The 18,662-nt window shown below is 41.1% G+C and overlaps 2 protein-coding genes across 2 annotated transcripts in view; one reads left to right on the top strand and one right to left on the bottom strand.

Moving 5' to 3' along the window:
• Nucleotides 1–10,233: 10,233 nt before the first annotated feature.
• SBDS (SBDS ribosome maturation factor) lies at nt 10,234–15,897 on the bottom strand. Its single transcript, XM_043455850.1, has 5 exons — nt 15,530–15,897; nt 14,789–14,918; nt 13,881–14,081; nt 13,161–13,325; nt 10,234–11,983 (listed from the first exon to the last, which is right to left on the bottom strand). The coding sequence occupies exons 1-5, from the start codon at nt 15,655–15,657 to the stop codon at nt 11,855–11,857; spliced, it is 753 nt and encodes a 250-aa protein (XP_043311785.1). The 5' UTR covers nt 15,658–15,897; the 3' UTR covers nt 10,234–11,854.
• Nucleotides 15,898–17,166: 1,269 nt separating this feature from the next.
• The window catches only part of LOC122433093 (S-adenosyl-L-methionine-dependent tRNA 4-demethylwyosine synthase TYW1), a 140,801-nt gene continuing 139,305 nt past the window's right edge, over nt 17,167–18,662 (top strand). The window contains exons 1-2 of the mRNA XM_043455628.1: nt 17,167–17,341; nt 18,158–18,285. Of these exons, the coding sequence (XP_043311563.1) occupies nt 17,338–17,341; nt 18,158–18,285 (132 nt within the window). The 5' untranslated portion in view covers nt 17,167–17,337. The remainder of the gene's footprint in view (nt 17,342–18,157; nt 18,286–18,662) is intronic.

An 18,662-nucleotide genomic window follows, 5' to 3' on the forward strand; every position in this document is an offset into this window, starting at 1 on the left:
AGCTGTTTGATACTTTTTCTCGTCCTTTTCAGCCTCCCAAGAAGGTCATCAGTTTAAAATCCATATGATCTCAATAGAAGCAGAAAAAGCATCTGACAAAATTCAATGCACATGTTCAAGACAACTCTCAAAGTTGGTATACAGAGAACATCTCAACATAATAATGGCCACTTATGACAAATTTACAGCTAACATCATACTCAATGGTTAAAAGCTGAAAAATCTTCCTCTAAAATCAGGGACAAGACAAAGATGCCAACTCTTGCCAATTCTATTTAATGTAGTATTGGAAGACCTGGCCACAGTAATCAGACACAAAAAAGAAATGAAAGGCATCCAAATTGGAAGGGGAGAAGTAAAAACTATTTGTAGATGACATTATGTATGGAAAACTCTAAAGTTTCCACCAAAAAAACTAGTAGAGTTCATCAATGCATTCAGTAAAGTTGCAGGATACAAAATTAATATAATGAGATCTATTGCTTTTCTATATACTAATAATGAATTATGAGGAGAAAGCAAGAAAATAACTCCATTTTACATCTGATCAAAAAGAATAAATATCCAGGAATAAATCTAACTAAGGAAGCTCCAATACTTTGGCCACTTGATGCAAAGAACGGACTTACTGGAGAAGACCCCGATGCTGGGAAAGATTTAAGGCAAAAAAAAGGAGAGGTTTGACAGAAAACAACAAAATTCTGTAAAGCAATTATCCTTCAATAATAAATAAATTAATTTTAAAAAAAGGGAGACGGGGCGGCAGAGGAGGAGATGGTTAGATGGCATCACCATCTCAATGGAAGTGAATTTGAGCAAACTCTGGGAGACAGTGGAGGACAGAGGAGTTGGGCGTGCTGCAGTCCATGGGGTAACAAAGAATTGGACATGACTTAGCGACTGAACAACAACAAAGGATGTAGAAGTTTTGTACTCAAAATAGTACAAGACTTTGTTGAAAGAAATTGATGATGTAGACGGAAAGACAACTATTTGCAGACTGAAGGATTCAAATGTTAAAATGACCATACTGCCTGAGGCAATCTACAGGCTCAATGCAATCTCTATCAAAATACCAATGGCATTTTTCACAGAACTAGGACAAATAATTCTAAAATTTGTATTTAATCAAAAGTTCTCAAATAACCAGAGAAATCTTGATAAGGAAGAACGGAGCTGGAAATATCACGCTCCCTGACTTTTGGTGACAAAGCTATACTCATCGCAACAGTGTGGTACTGGCACAAAAACAGACATGGAACGAAATACAGAGTCCAGAAGTAAACACACACATATGGCCAATTAATCTGTGGCAAAGGAGGCAAGAATATACAAATGGGAAAAGACATCTCTTCAATAAGTGGTGCTGAGAAATCTAGACAGCTACATGTTAAAGAATGAAATTAGAATATTTCCTCACTACATACATAAAAAATAAACTCAAAATGGATTAAGTACCATAAAACTCATAGAAGAGAACATAGGCACAACACTCTTTGACATTACTTGTAGCAATATTTTGGGGGGTTGTCTCCTAAGGCAAAGGAAACAACAGCAAAAACAAAAGGGACCTAATTAATCTTGAAAGCTTTTGCATAGCAAACGAAACCGTTAACAAAAAGACAACCTACTGAATGGGAAAAAAAATATTTGCAAATATATATGAGTGATGAAGGGTTAACATCCAAGATATATAAACAGCTCCCACAACTCAATATCAAACAGACAACCAGATTTAAAAATAGGCAGAAGACCTGAAGAGTCATTTCTCCAAAGACGACATACAGGTGGCCAACAGGCAAATGAAAAGATGCTGAACATCACAAATTATTAGTGAAAACGACTAAAATGAGGTGTCACTTCCTATCAGAATGGCCCATCGTGAAAAAGTCTACAAACAAATGCTGGAGAGGGTGTGGAGAGAAGAGACCCCTCCCACACGGTGGGTGGGAAAGGAAACTGGTGCTGCCACTATGGAAAAACAGCACACCCTCCAAGCTTCACGTAGCTTAGATAGTATGTCAGAGGACTCTCGACCGCCCCCTGTAGGTAACACCTCTGATGTATGGGTCACAGTAACAGTTGCCTAAGTTGTTTTTTAAAAACTAATTCTTGTCCAACTCAAACTGGTTGAGACCACCGACCATTCAGCTGGGCCTGTGTGAATGTCCGGTGGATGACCTTTTGATGTCAGGGGGCCAAATACCCTACCCTCAGATCACGCTAAAGCTGCCATTTTCTGAAATGCTTTCTATGAAGCCTGATACTCAGTTCCACCTGCACAGAAAAAAGTACCCCACCTTTGCTGATGGCTCTGATGGGAAAGAATCCGCCCGCAATGCAGGAGACCTGGGTTTGATCCCTGGGTTGGGAAGATCCCCCAGAGAAGGGAACGGCTATCCACTCCAGTATTTTGGCCTGGAGAATTCCATGGACCCAGGAGCCTGGCGGGCTACAGTCCATGAGGTTGCAAAGAGTCGGACACAACTAAGAGACTTTTCACTTTCCTGCTTCCAGTTGCCTCCCCTGCACCTCTGACAACTCTCTACTCTTTACCCAAAAATACCTCGAGGCACCCCCCCCCCCCACCTTCAGGGAAGCAGATTTGACACTTACTCTCCCATCTTCTCACACAGCTGCCTCATGAGTAAACCCTTTCTTTAGTACAAACATCGACGTCTCAGTGTTTGGCTTCATGCACACTGGGCAAAAGGCCCTGGTTCGATTACACTTTCCTCTATAAAAACAAGTCCCTGTCGTCTGTTCTCGCCCATGGTTTGCCATGTTTTGTATATCCTGATTGCAATCTCTGCAGTTCATGAATAAACTGATTTTGCTGGTACCATAACTGACTCTTTTGTTTTATAAAGGTCAGTATTACGTGGTGGCCAGAAGTTGAGTCCAAAGGAGACAAACCCCTGAGAAATTAACAAACCCTGGAACTGTGGGAGGTACCCAGTCAGGCCCTTTCTGCCCTCTGCTTCTATGAGTTGACTTCTTCCTCTTGGTAAGTCTCCTCTCAGATGCAACCTCCCTCCTTTCAGTTGAGCTCTGGTTTTACTTGGGATCTGTTTAAAGGTTTGCCCTTTTTGGTGTATGCTCGTTCGTTTTTTTGAACCTCTGGGTTTGAGTAATGGCATCCTAATCTGTTAAATTTTCTCAGGAGGGTCTTCTTTCTGAGATCCCAGCAGGTTTTATGTTTAAAAAACTTGCACACATTTTTTGATATCACTTATATGGACATGAGTTTGAGTATGCTCCAGGAGTTGGTGATGGACAGGGAAGCCTGGCGTGCCACAGCTCATGGGGTTGCAAGGAGTCAGACACGACTGAGTGACTCAACTGATATGTGGAATCTAAAAATCATACAAATGAACTTATTTACAAAACAGAAACAGACTTATAGACATAGAAAACTAATCATTACCAAAGGGGAAAGGGGCTAGGGGAAGGACAAATTAGGAGCTTGGATTAACAGATACAAGCAATTACAAAATAAACAACAAGGACCTACTGGAAACTATATTCAATATCTTATAATAACCTCTAATGGAAAAGATTTGGAAAATGATATATATACACACTATCTAAAAAACTGGATCAGTTGGATGTACACCTGAAAATTACATTGTAAGTCAACTAGACTTTACTAAAAAACCAAACCAAAAAAACATCATATACACATTTTATAATAATTGGACCAACTTAACCAAAAACAATTTAGAACTCCAATTGCCACTATGGGAACTTTTGATCTCCTCAGACTTGCTTCTCTTAGAACCAGATTAGGAGACTGAAGCTGTAAAATCAAACAAATGGGACACCATTTTCAATTGGTATCTTGAGGCTTCTAAGCATATTGGAGACTCTAGAATTGCCTCTTTACAAAATATTATTTCTAAATTAATCAATGTGAACCAACAATTGAAAGAAGACAAAAGAAAAAAAAAAGAACCTTTGAAGCCCCTTTCTCCCCTTTCCCATCCTTTGTCTCCATCCCCACCTCCTTCATACCCTCCTCTTCCTCATTCAAATTCTCTCACTGAACTTTGGTTTTTCCCTGAAAGTGTCCCTGCTTCTTCCTCACCTGAACCCATCAGAACCTGTCCCATTAGAGTCATATCCTCTGCAGACTCTCATGCTAAGACTCTAACTTCCAATGTCCCCCAGAACAAGGCTCATATACAAGCCACAGGGAAGGGATTTTCCTAGTAAGGATCCCTTAATTTGCTGAGAAATTTAGTATAGCATGGACTTCCTTACCAAGGCCATAGACGAGGAGCCCAGAACCAAGTCACCTCCAGACTGGACTGAGTCCCATTTTAACTATTGCCAGAAATCCCCCTGATCCTTACTGGGCAGCATCTTGACCCCAAATTAGGCAAAAATGCCCACCCCAGTACTCACTCACTCTTCTCGCTAACACTGACAGCTTGTGGTTTACCGAACGATCTTATTTAAAAGATGAACGTGGTAAACATTATGTTGGGTATGCTCTTTTTAAAACATTTACTTTTTGTTGTGCTGGGTCATTGCTGTGTGCAGGCTTTCTCTAATTGTGGCGAGTAGGGGCAAACTCTCTATTTGTGGTGCACCAGCTTCTCATTGTGGTGGCGTCTCTTATTGTGAAGCACGGGCTCTAGGCACATGGGCTTCAGCAGTCGCAGACCGCAGGCTCTAGAGCACAGGCTCAGTAACTGTGGCCCATGGGCTTAGTTTTTGTGCGGTATGTGGGTTCATCCTGGACCGGGGATTGAACCTGTGTCTCCTGCATTGAAAGCAGACTGTAACTCATTGCTCTATAATGTGTTTCCCTTCACCCACCCCCTCGCCTCGCCTCCACCTTTTATTATCATGGATAACAGGTTAAGTACCTCTCATTTGTAAAAACTACGTTAATACTTCACAATAAGGAGGTATCTCAATTTATTTACCTACATGCTATGGATGGTTAAGTCATTTTCAGGTCTTCTACTGCAGAAAACATCCTTACATGTATATCCTTTGAATTTAGATAATTTATTTCTGGAGGACAGATACCTAAATCTAAGGTATATATATTTAAATTGTTAAAGATACCATCAAGTTGCTTTCCTAAAAGACGAGCAATTTATACTTACATCAGTAGATGTGTGAAAGTGGTGGTTCCATCCTCATCCTTGCCACCATCAGAATTAATTTTTTTAATCTTTTTCTCAATATGATGGATAGAAAAGTATTTTTCACATTTCTCTGAAAGAAGTTGACCATCTTATTTTGCATATTATTTCTAGTGCTTGGGGTTGAGCATAAGACCGTTTAATTGGTTTGTCCTGACTTGCTGACATGCCACCTGTCTTAAATACTGTATGTATTTTCCTGCAATTATATTTTCTCTATGCTTTTTTAAAAAAAAAATATTTTTATTTATTTGTTTGGCTGTGCCAGGTCTTAGTTGCAGCATGTGGGATCTAGTTCCCTGACCAAGGATCGAACCCAGGCCCTCTGCACTGGGAGTCAGGAATCTTAACCACTGAACCACCAGGAAAGTCCCATCTCTATGTTTTCTTGAAGTCAGAAATTTCACTTTTTTATATGGTTAAATCCTTTAGTATTTTCCTTTGTAATTTCTAGGTTTCCTTTAAAAAATTCTCTTTTAATCTTAGGTTAAATATTTTCCAACACTTTATTTCCTACATTTTCTCATGTGTTTTACACTTAGTTCTATAATTCTAGTAAAATTAATATTCTTTATGTTATGACGTAGGAGTTTAGTTCTGTTAGACAACTATGCAGATGTCTTTAAGCAAATCAGCTCTTCATGCTTGTCATACTGGAACATCCATAATCTACAGTTTCTAGTACTTTGGTGCTTCCAACGCCAGGGGTGTGGGTTTAATCCGTGATGGGGAATTAGAGATCCCACATGCCGCCCAGAAAAAACAAAACAAAAGAACAACAAATGCGTAAACTTGTTACCTTACGGTTCAGTGTGAAGCCCAGTTCAGATCTCTCTAGGCTAAAATCACAGGGTCAGCTCTGTTCCATCCTGCGAGCCCGAAGGGAGAATCCAATTCCTCACTTTCAGGTTGTTGGTAGAATTGAGTTCTTTACAGGTCCCCATTTCCTTGATGGCTGTCAGCTGGGGGTCCTTCCCAGCTTCTGGAAGCTGCCTGGAAGGTCTGGGTCATGGTCCCGTTCCTCCACTTTAGACGCCAGCAGTGGTGGGTGGAGAGCCTCTCACGGTTCTAATCGATCTGCCCCTTCTCCCTTCATTTCATCTCTTTGAATCGCTCGTTCTGCTTCCCTTTTTCAAAAAAAATTTTGACCATACCCTGTGGCAGGTGGGACCTTAGTTGGCTGACCAGGGATGGAGGGAAGTACTCCTTGTTCGTTTTTAAGAGCTCAGGTGGTTACACTGGGACCACTTGGATAATCAGGGTAATTTCCCTATTTTAAGGTAACCTTAAGTCCATCTGCAAAATGTCTTTTACCATGTTAAGAATATATATTCACAGACTCCAGAGATTAGGGTACAGGCATCTTTTGGTTTGGTGGGTGTGTAGGTGGGTGAGTAGGGGCACATTTCTGCTTACTGGAGTTGCATTTCATATTTTCATCTATTTGGGGTCTAGGGTCCACACCTCTGGGCTCTAGATTATTGATGGATATGTCTTATTCTATATTGCCAATTCTGTGTTGGCTTGATCATAGCTACTTAAAGTTTCATTATTTGGTGAGACAATTTCCTTTCGATTGACCTTTTTCAAAATTGTCTGGGCAATCCTTATCCAGACTTTCTTCTAGTCTCTTATATGACAGCCACAGTGATTTTGGTCCAATGCAGGTTCGATTCCTGGGTTGTGAAGATCCCCTGGAGAAGGAAATGGCAACCCACTCCAGTATTCTTTCCTGGAGAATTCCATGGACAGAGGGACATGGCAGGCTATAGTCCATGGAGTCCCAAAAGAGTCGGACACAACTTAGTGACTAAACAACAACGGTGATTTTGGTAGTAATTTTGAAGTTGTTCCAACAGTTAGGTGGGAGTGCAAACATTCCATTAAAAATTTCTAAATATTTTAAGTCTTATACTAAACATTTAATAAAAATTCTTAGGCTATTGCTTTCAAACTCTGGGACTACTGTTGACAGTAAGGATTTTGTAGTTCAGGTATAAACGTTTTAATAAGAACTGGCTTCCCTGGGTTGTTTGGGAGAATGAACTACTATAAATAAATTCCTGACTTTTTGGACACTAGAATACACAGAGCTGCCCCTGTGAGAAGCGGCTTTGCGGTGACTCAATACAAGTGACTTATTGCCCTTGTTACTGTGGACTCTGGATAGGGGAGCTCATGTATACAAAAAGTCTGTCTTCTGTGTCCATGTGCATTTAATACGAGGCTCATTCAGCTTTCCAGAACGAACTCAGAACGGCTTCATTGTACCTGGTTCCCACTGCTGTGGAGTATGTCTGCCTCTCTTAGAGGGGCCCCCAAAGTAAGTTTCATGAAAATTTCAAGTTATACCCTCTGTATCTGGAGAAGATCCATCTCACTGCTTTTGCTTGATTGGTAACAGGGATGATCCCATTTACATAGTGGTATAGTTCTTTAATTGTTTTTACTCATAAGAAATATCCCAACTGCAGAAATGACAAGCCCTTTTAAAAATAATATCCTACACTATTATGAAACCTTGATTATGTCAGCATGTTCAACCCAATTACTGAACTCCTGACAATCACCATGTCACTGAGAAAATCAAGTAGTTATCATTTAAGCTTTACACAATTCTCTCTTTATATAAATTTCACTAAGAAACACTTTCAGGGAACCCAAAGCCAGTGCTCTGTTACAACCTGGAGGGATGGGGTGGGGAAGGAGGTGGGAGGCAGGTTCAGGAGGGAGGGGACACATGTATGCCTATGGCTGATTCATAGTGATGTAAAGCAAAAACCATCACAATATCCTAATTACCCTCCAATTCAAATAAATAATGCCACAATGAAAAAAATTATTTGGCTGCATTGGGTTTTAGTTGCATCATGTGGGATCTCTTGTTGCAGCATGCAGGCTCTCTAGCAGTGGGACATGGGCTCTGGAGTTGCTGTGTGCACGCGGGCTTAGTTGCTTACCCCAACATATGGGATCCTAGTTCCCCCACCAGGGATTGAACCCAGGTCCTGTGCATTGCAAGATAGATTCTTAACCACTGGATCACCAGGGAAGTCCCAAGAAATGCTTTCTTTACTATTCCCTTTTGTCATGTCTGTGTATGTCCAAAACCCTCCTATAATCTGCAAAGTTTTAACTTTAAATACACAAACTATTTTACCTGCAAGATTCCTTGATTAAATGCAAGATTCCTAGTCTTCATCCTACTTCTGCATGATAGTGATAAGTAAGCAAGCTTGTGGCCCTTTTCCCTTGAAAAGTACGTCAACTATGCTTATTTGCCAGGAAGAGTGCCACTCAAGAATCTTTTGGCATTCTAGTGTATCACCACATGAAAAAAATCTCCTAAGATATGAATGGCATTGAGTGTAGAAGACAGGTCTGCAGTAAAAATGACTGTTCTTTTCAGTTCCTCCATAATCCATTTATTTCCATTCTCTGCCAACTGAAAATACGTAGCAATTTGGTGACACTGATGAGTCTCCCTGAGGTGTCTGGAAGGGGTCTTGAGCTCCTTTAAGTACACATGAGTGTTGTAAACCATTTTTGAAGTAATCGAGCTGGTAAACAATGAGTCTGGATTGTACTTTTAGCTCACAAGAATTGCTGCTGCTACATTTAGACTCACTAATTTTGTAGGTACTATTAACATACATGTGTAGATGAAAATCAATGACCTTCATCATCTCAGCCATTAAAATGCTGTTAGTGGCCAACTAGGTATACACGACCACCCCTAATATGTAGCAGCAGAAAAATATTTTCTTTTTTTTTTTTATTTTTTTTTGGTCATACATTGATATGAATCAGCCATAGATTTACACGTATTCCCCACCATTTTCAAATAATCAGTATGTTGCATTTCAGTAGAGATAAGAGCAGGGATGCAAAAATCTCTAGATAAGGAAACTTATGACTACCAAAATCATAGGGACCTCACGATGGGGGTTTGAGGGTAGCATGCAGGTTAAAATCGAGTGTATGGCTTCTGCTTAATGAGTACTGAGCTATTTCCCCCCATCACAGCCCAGGGCACGTGTATGTATGACACCGTGGGGTCAGTGTGAGAGGCTGCTTGCTGGCTGATGTTAAAGCCCTGAGGCCTGAGGGGATATGTGCAGACAGAAACCACCAGTGGCACACCAGCACACATGGGTATGAACAATGGAAGCTCTGGCTTAGCCGACAAAACTCAATCGAGCTTTACTGATGGATTTGAAAAAGTCATCAGTCAGCCAAATTTGTTATTACTCATCCTCACTTCTGATGGCATGAACCCCCACTGAGAGTATGCTTATTATACTCCCCAGATGTCTGTTCTACGAGGTCCAAACCATGGTGGGATACAGAGCTGGCTCACCTCCAGCCCTTGAACTGCTCACCATCTAGCGTGCCAGGCAGATGTTTAAGCAGCTCTTTGTAACACTGTGTATGCTCAGTCGTGTCTGACTTTTTTGACCCCATGAACTGTAGCCTGCCAGGCTCCTCTCTCCATGGAATCTTCCAGGCAAGAATACTGGAGTGAGTTGCCATTTCCTCCTCCAGGGGATCTTCCTGACCCAGGGATCAAATCCATGTCTCTTGCATCTCCTGCATTGGTGGATGGATTCTTTATTGCTGAGCCACTTGGGAAGCCCTCTCTATAACACACAGTTGGGCAAAAATCAAGGCCAAATGGGGAATTTCAAAATATATGAGGTTACACAGGCTGGAGCAAATAATTGTGTATGGGAATAGGGAAGCTACAAAGACTCTATGCTCCCAATGCACGTGCCCAGGTTCAATCCCTGGTCAGGGAACTAGAGCCCACATGCCGCAACAAAAGATCCTGCATGCCATGGAGACTTGGTGCAGCCAAACAAACACACACTAGAGAAATACTAATAAAAAGAAAAAAACTCTGAAAATAGAAGAGGCTGAATTCTGAATGTCATCCTGACCAAATGTACACAGTAAAGTTTGCATTGAAAAAACAAAATAAACCAGTAATCCTTAAGGTAACCATTACAGCAGTAGTACTGGGAAAACGATTACAAACCAAACTTTTTAATTATTTTGAATAATGAAATTAATATAAGGTAAACATTTTTTTATTTGTCATAGGTTCAGAAACACGACTCAGACTGGTCTACATTTGACATTTCTTGAAGTTCCAGCTTTTTAGAAGAAATGACTATGAGATCAGGAAAAACTTAAGGCAGTGTTGTAGTTACATTTATCTTTTTCTCTTTGATATGCAGCTGTTGAACATTTTTAGCAATTATGACTTCGATCTGAAACATAGCTTTATCTGTTTAAGCTAGAAATAAAAAATGTAAACCTCATTGGTTCAAATTTCTTGCCAGGATTTCAAGTTTCGATTATCTTCATAAAAAACAAATTATATAAGTAAAACGGAATCAGTGAGGGGGATCTTGAAGACTGTATCAGAATAATATTTCAATTTCAGCATTAAAGTGTGTGTTCCATGTTATTCAACAACAAAAATATTTCTTCTAACGTTGTGAGAAAAAATTCGATGAGAATTTTTTTTTTCTCAAAAAAATTTGAGAAGAAATGACGAACATTATGAGTTCATCATTTCAATGGAAGTGTCTGTAAAATGGGGGTGCTTCTGAGAGCTTGTATTAGCAGTGGGTTCTACGTGCTTATAAAACCAATCAAGACTTGTTTAGGTCAAGAAATCTTTTGCACTTAAAAATACTTCCGTCCACAAAATACATCTGATCTGTATATTTATTTTGAGTGAAACCCTACTTTATGTTTTAGACTATCTCTTTTGAGGATACAGATTTTAAACTACTTTTACGTTGTCTATTTAAGTGCTCAAATACTGATACTCAAATTCAATTACATCCCAAATTATTTTCACTAAGATTTACCAGGTATTTAACAGAACAGGCCCGCCTCGAACAACCCCCTCCCCCTAAACAAACAAGTTTAATCCTGCTAAGAACTTGCCCATACTCGCCCATCCTACCAGACAAAAGGCAGAGAAAAGGGAGTTAGGAAGCTGTCTAGAAATACAAGCCATAGCTTAACAAAAATAAGTGGTTTATTGATTTACATAAGATTTCAGCTCTAAATAATATATATTATAAACTTTAAGAATTAGAAATAAATGACTTTATATTTTACCAAGAATAATCTAAGTTATGGCAGCATGTTTGACGAATACTGAAGTCCTGAAGTCATCATATATCTATTTTTCAGAAAATCAGGAAGTCATCACCCAAGTTTTATATTATGTCATGATACAGTTACCCCCATACACACATTTCACTAAGTAGAAATAAGACATTCTGTTTTCTTTTTTGGCAAATCCTCCTTTTCGGTCATACAGATATACCCTCCTAATTTCTTACAATGTACAAAATTTAACTTTTTATCCAAAAGAGTTGTCTCAAATAACTTTCACCCGGGAAAGCTACAAAGGCATGAGGCAGCAACTGAATACTTCTCTGGACTTTGTATCTTGGATTTTCACTTTTGCCTAAAACCCCATTTTATAATTAAAACTGAATGAATCCCACATCATCATACTTACTGAGGAACGTCTTTCTGTGTACACGTTTGCCACAGAGATGCAAAACGGCAACTCATCTGAACAAGTATTTGGCTGATCACACAAAGAAAACAGGACTGTGGGAAATGAAAATGCTTTAGTGTTTGATAGCTGAAGAGATGGGTGACGGTCACTCGAATTTCTCGTCTCCTTCTTCCACGTCTTTCAAGTTGAGTACTTCCAAGGAGCCCTTGCCTTTTGTCTCCTTTTTTATGAGCTCATCGATTTCTCTGAAGCAGCCGGGGTCAATGAGACACACCTGAAACATTGAAAACAGCTGCTGACCACATGAGGAAGAGTGGTACGACAGTATGGACACAGCTTTAACTTTTCTTTCATTAAAAAGAAAATTTTTTTTAAATTAGAGTACAGTTGCCGAACAAAGTTGTGATTAGTTTCTGTTGTACAACACAGTCAATCAGCTGTAAGTGACGAAGCTGTAACTTGCTCTGAGATGAATATGCCACACTTTCCAGGTCTCTCTCTGACTGCACAGGATGGGGGCTAGCTTCTAGTCTAGCCTCTGTCCTTCAGTATGCACACAGGCCCCTGTGATGAGGCCCTGATTCCCCTACTGAGGATGTTTCCAGATTCCTCAGCTGTAAAATGATGTGGTTGGATTAGAAGGCTGTGGTCCTCTGCACACTAAATTTAGCATTGAAATTTATAGTTCAATGAAATCATCTCTCTGGAGCCACATTTGAAGGGAAAAAAAATAAGGGGGTGGAAGGCCTATTTTTCAGAAACTACGTGCAAAATTTTGCAAAGATTTTAGAACTTTGGAGAGTTTCCTTGTTTCACATTTGCAGTGGGAAGTTCAACAATCCTCTAGAACAATCCCCAGCCTTTCTGGCACCTGGGACCAGTTTCATGGAAGATAACTTTTCCACGGATGGGGGCAGGGAGGTTTCAGGATGATTTAGGCACATTATTGTACACTCTATTTCTATTACTATTACATCAGCTCCACTTCAGATCATCAGGCATTAGATCCTGCTCTAGAGTTCATTTATTTGTCAGGAAGCTGTAAAGCTCTAAGATGTGGGTTTGCAGACAGCTGAATTTACATGTTATCTGAAGCTGTGGGGTGAGGATCCAAAGACATGATGTTTTTGCTGCTTTTTAAAAACGTTCTGTGGTAAATGAGACTGAAAGAAGATTCACTGTAAAATATACTCTTTCATCAAAAATAAGCATGACCCATATCCGCTTACTGGGAATCATTTAACTAAAAAACAAACACAAAGACATCTTAAGTGTTCTTAACTACAATCTGGTTCTACGGGGATCTTGACCTTTTTATCTAGTTCTAGGTTAAGATGTTTCAGGAAATGTCTTACTGTTCACACTTTATAAATGTCTGGGCCACATTTATGACTACAGAAGAAACTATTTTGGTCATGAGGAAGCAAAGAACAAGAGTACGCTAATCTTACAATTTCTAATTGTTGACCGTAGTCTTCACTTTCGATAACCTTGATCAGTGGCTTGAGTTTTTCTTTCAGCTTCTTCCCTTCATTTACTGGAAGGATGAACCGAAGTCTCATGTGAGCGCGTTCTATCTTCATTTTCTCTTTTAACTGCTTTATCACTTCCAAAGCCTATCAAGACAAAATGAAAAAAATGTTTGCAATTTCTTTATCTCTTCTGATGCATAACTGAGGAAGGTATTCAAAATGAAGCAGTTTCCTTCTAGCTGGATCGGGCAATGGTTTTTTTAGATGACATGAAGAACATTTGCAACTACAGGGAAAAAAATAGATAAACTGAACTTCAAGACTAAAACTTTTGTGATTCAAAAAACTATCAAGAAAGTGAAAAGACAACCCACAGCATATGAGAAAATATGGGCAAATCATGCATTTGATTGGGTACTAGTATCTAAGAAGTCCAAGAAGTCTTGGGCTTCCCTGATGGCCCAGTGGTAAAGAATTCAAATGCAGGAGACATGGGTTTGACCCCTGATCTGGGAAGATCCCATGCCGCAGAGCACTGAGCCTGTGTGCCACAACTATTCAGCCTGTGCTCTAAAGCCCACGCTCTGAAACAAGAGAAGCCACTGCAATGAGAAGCCCATGCACTGAAACTAGAGGAAAGCGTGTGTAGCAACAAAGACCCAGCACAGCCAAAAATAAAAATAATATAAAACAACTCACCTGCTGTTTCGTGCTCTTGTTGGGTTTGACTGAATAGTGGATGTCCTTCATGGCTCTCTCAATAAGGATAACGGTGTATGGTCTCTTTGTTTCAGGGTTCACACATTTGTCGGCCACAATAGTTGCAATGTCCCTAAACATCTGCTCCAACTGCGTGTGCCGTTCTTTATCTGACACTTGAACTTCTCCTTTAGTCAAAATCTTAAAAAAAAAACCAAAACAACAAACCCAACAAGTTTAAGAAAGCAAAGTCTTTGTTCCACACTATTTGTTAACTAACCACAGGAATGAAATACTGGGGGAGAAAATTAAATTTCATTCTCTTCAGCTACTGGTATTTGGTAATAATTTGAGCTCTGCCTAAAAGAGGCACTGGATTACCTTGTTTTGAGATCTTACTTATTTAGATGGGGGAAGGGGTAAAGGCAATCCTAGCAGAGGGTGGAAATGATGAAATACTCGAAAAGAAGTTCTCTCTTCAGGTTTATTACACTAAAGAAATATATAAGTGGACAAAAAAAGGCAGTTTAGCAGATAATCTGATTTCTGGAGGCTTTTGCAAAAAATATCCATGTCCTGGGACTTCCATGGTGGTCCAATGGTTAAGAGTCTGCCTTGCAATGCAGGGGATGCAGGTTCATTCCTTGATGGAGGAACAAAGATTCCCCATGCCACTGAGCAACTAAGCCCGTGATGCAATTAAGACCCAACACAGCCAAATAAATAAATATAAAAAGAATCCATGCCCTTAATTATTAAAAGTGATGTACAGATCAAATCATTGCAAAGTAAATGTTCACTCCAAAAAAAAAAGAAAAGTAAATTATTAAAACCTTAACATACCTGTAACACAATACCTAATGCTAATGGATATCAGGGTCAATGATGCTGCGGCCCTGAGAACTCACCTGCTTACAGATTTCAGTCTGGTCATCTGTTCCAAACGCACTGATGAGATCTTCCTTCTTTGCAACCTGACCTTTGGAGACATTTACAAACACTGAGTGGGTCTGTAGCACTTCATCAAGGTCTTTTTCCCTTGTGAGGATAGAAGAGAAAGTCCTATGTGAGTACTCTTGAAACTTGGACGTTCATTCACACTTAAAAGACAAGATGGGCAATGATAATGCAAGAAACAACAAATACTCCTAAATGACTCTCGGTGACATTTTCAAAACTCCATTTGGATTCGTTTTCACTTATAGGGGAAAAACGTTGTGGGAATACGGGTGAATCACTGAGGGGTGGGGCCCGGCTGGTGCCAAGGAATTCCGATCCCTAGATGGCAGCAGTGATGGTGAAACTACTGGGCAGAGAACTATGACAGACGCACTAACTACAGAAGTACCTGGAACAGTACTCCCTTTGTCTTGATGATTATTTTGAGAAAAGGACTCCGATTATGGAGGTTTCTTGCTGTAGCTTTTATGACACCAACAAAGCAAAGTATAACCAAGCCCCAAACCAAAACTACCAATGATAAAAGGGAACGTTTGGTTTAGACGCGAAGCCCAGGCAGCAGGAAATAAAGTTTCCTATTCTCCTTCGCTGACAAAACCCCAGTTTGGCCGGTTCATTAGACGACCAGAGGGAGGCCGCCTCCGAGGCTACCCGCTCCGGCCAAGGCCCAGAGGGAGAGGGTCACTCACACGCCGCTCCGCCAGCCCACGACCTTGTTTTTGTAGCAGGCGATTTCGAAGCGCTTCCCGGCTCGCTTCATCCGTACCACGGCCACATTAGTCAGGCGGATCTGGTTTGTGGGGGTGAAGATCGACATCTTGGCCGCTCGCAGATCTTGGGGCTGGCGAACCAAGGCAGGCCCGCGCCACTGGCCACAGGGCCACCCGCACCTAGATGTAACCACCCGGCGGCGCGCGGCCCAGTAACGCCCGCAGACTGCGCGGCGCCGTAACTAACCCGACCGCCACAATACAACCACCCAACTTATTGCGCAGGCGTCAGGTGCTGCGGAAACCCGGAGAGGAAGAGGGACCAATACCGTCTGCGCCTTTTGACTTTTACGGCATTGTTCCGCGCCGGGAAAGAGAGGCGCTCTTTCTTGACGTAATGTTCTTTCTCCAACGAAAGAACTCCGATTGGTTGGTGGAGCCGAAGTTTGGTGACCGGGTGGAAACTCAGCGCTTGACGCCTCACAGTTCCGCAGATTTCAGGGTCCATCTTAACCTTTCATGATGGAAAAAGTTTAACACCAAAAACATAGAGAAAAAAGTGTAATGAACTGCCATGTACCCATCACCCCGCTTCAACAGTTATCAACATTTTGCCATTCTTGTTTCATTCTCCCTCATTTTTTTTGTTGGAGTATATTAAGGCAAATCGTCATAAGGTCAGCTAAATTTCCAACAGATACATCCAACAAGATTAACTATAATTCATTAATAGCATCTCCTAGCCAGTCCATAATTAATTTTCCCCTAAATAAATAATGACTTTTTACAGTCGGTGTGTTTCAATTGAGATTCAAACGGGCTCACACGTTGCATTCGGTTAATGACGCCCTTAGTCTCAACGCAGACCTCTTCTCTCGCCCCTCCAACCTTCCCTCCACCCCAAACTACTCCTGTTTTTCCAGTAGTCATGTACAGATCTGAGAGTTGGAGCTTAAAGAAGGCTGAGTGCCAAAGAATTGATGCTTTCGAACTGTGGTGCTGGAGAAGACTCTTGAGTCCCTTGGACAGCAAGGAGATCCAACCAGTCAATCCTAAAGGAAATCAATCCTGAATATTGGTATATATCAGTTGGAAGCACTATATATATCAGTTGGATATAATATATCAGTTGGAAGGACTGATGCTGAAGCTCAAGTACTTTGGTCACCTGATGCAAACAGCCGACTCACTGGAAAAGACCCTGATGCTGGGAAAGATTGAGGGCAGAAGGGGGAAGACAGAGGATGAGATGGTTGGATGGTATCATCGACTCAGTGGAGATGAGTTTGAGCAAACTCGGGCAGATAGCGAAGGGAAGGGAGCCTGGCGTGCTGCAGTTCATGGGGTCGCAAAGAGTAGGACGTGACTGAGCGACTGAACAACTCTCGTTCTCCAACCCTTCTTTGTCCACACCCAGGCCTTCCTCCTCAGTGTTATTTGTTTGGGGCTGGGAACCCTCCCGTTTACTCGGCCGGAGCTCTGGGCGGTGCTTTCCTTTGGGCACGCCCCTTTATCCTCTGAGCCAATCCGAGCAGGGCCCGGAGGGCTCTGGCTTTCTCCCACCGAACTCTGGGCGGAGCTTCCCACTCGGCCCGCCCCTTCCCCCTTTGAGCCAATCGGGACGATCTGCAACTGGCATGGCTGTCCTCAGCTCTTCTGTCTCCGGGCACACAGCTAGTGCTGCGAGGTAGTTCTGGCGGCCTCCTAGTATTCGCACCGGACCCTAAGTTTCTTAGGTCCGCAGACCTGGTCTCTTGTCGGGCCGCAGGGCTCAGGCTCTGAGGAGAATGGGTAAGGGCCCCAGACGGGCAAGTTTCGTGGGGTCAGGAAGGGAGGAAATCATTTTTCTGAGACCCTCGGGCCCCTTCCTCTAGAATGTGTTGCCCTTTTCCGGCTAGGATCGGTGCCGCTGGGCCCTTGGGAGGACTGATCCTTGCTTGTGATCTGGCTTTTGCCTGTTGAGGCTAGGAGATGAATTTAGAATTGTGCTTCTGCCCTCAGGTAAAACGCAGAGAAAACTGCCTTTCCCGATTACCCACGTGTGTTGAGGACTTTTGGTCCTTTCCAGGGCAGAGTGGCATCTGTAAACCCCAAATTTTAGACTTCGTGTTTTGAAATTGCCCCCAGACTCAGCTTTTGAGGCCAGGTCCATCCAAATCTCCCTTAAAAACTGTGGGGCTTGAGGTCAGTTATTTGAGAATCCTTTGCAAGTAGCTTTGGGTCTCTAAGAATAAAATTAGAAAGAAAAAAAGGAATACTTTTAGTATTATTTTAAGCTTTTCTGATGGAGCAGCTAACAAAAAGAAAAATTAACTCATAATTCCAAATTCAATGTTTTGACTTTATATTCCTTTCCTTTCAAATGCTATATCTAGATGAAAATAAAAATTTTTATTTTTTGAATTAGCATTTTATCATTATGGTAATTATGTCATGTTATCACATAATGTGTATGTGTTGTTTTATTAGAGTTGCTTTTTATAGATTTCTGAGCAGGGTTTTTGAATATGAAGGTTGACTTTTCTTTTATAATGCTTATAAGGATGAGCATCATTGTATGTGTAATTTTATAAATAAAATTGTTTATATGGATCATTTTAAATTTAGATCCCGCTTTGGATACATGGGACTTCTCACCTTTAATATCGTTATGGATAAACAGGTTTTACATATACTTGGGCTTTGCCTTTGGTTTTAGCCTTTGGATTTGTTTCCAGATTGTCATCAGGAAGCAGGTGAGTGGAGTTGTTGTGTTTTTTTTACAGGAGAGTATTTGGCATCAGATTTTATAGAGACTTCAGAGTGCAGATTTTCTAAGGCTTCCAGAAAAAATATGGAAATTCTAAAAAGAACTTTTGATTACTTTCACATTTGGTCTCTAGACATACTTTTTTCATGCCCCCATTTTTTCTTGTCAATTAAAAAAAAGTGTTTTTATTTATTTATTTGGTTACACTGGGTCTTAGCTGTGGCATGTGGGATCTAGTTCCCTGACCAGGGATTGAATGGGGGCCCCCTGCATTGGGAGTGCAGAGTCCTAGCCACTGGCCCACCAGGGAAGTCCCTCTTGTCAGTTTTTATAGACTAAGTTATTTAGCTTTTCTTTGCTGGA

This window comes from Cervus canadensis, chromosome 32 (genome assembly GCF_019320065.1).
Source record: "Cervus canadensis isolate Bull #8, Minnesota chromosome 32, ASM1932006v1, whole genome shotgun sequence".
Classification (NCBI taxonomy): Eukaryota; Metazoa; Chordata; class Mammalia; order Artiodactyla; family Cervidae; genus Cervus; species Cervus canadensis.

Excerpts from the sequence above, each read along its gene's own strand:
- SBDS (XM_043455850.1), bottom strand. The coding sequence starts at position 15,657 with ATGTCGATCTTCACCCCCACAAACCAGATCCGCCTGACTAATGTGGCC. Across the intron at positions 14,082-14,788 it reads AGACTGAAATCTGTAAGCAG|ATTTTGACTAAAGGAGAAGT; the intron begins GTGAGTTCTCAG and ends TTTTTTTTTAAG. Across the intron at positions 11,984-13,160 it reads ACGGTCAACAATTAGAAATT|GTGTGTCTCATTGACCCCGG; the intron begins GTAAGATTAGCG and ends TCAATGTTTCAG.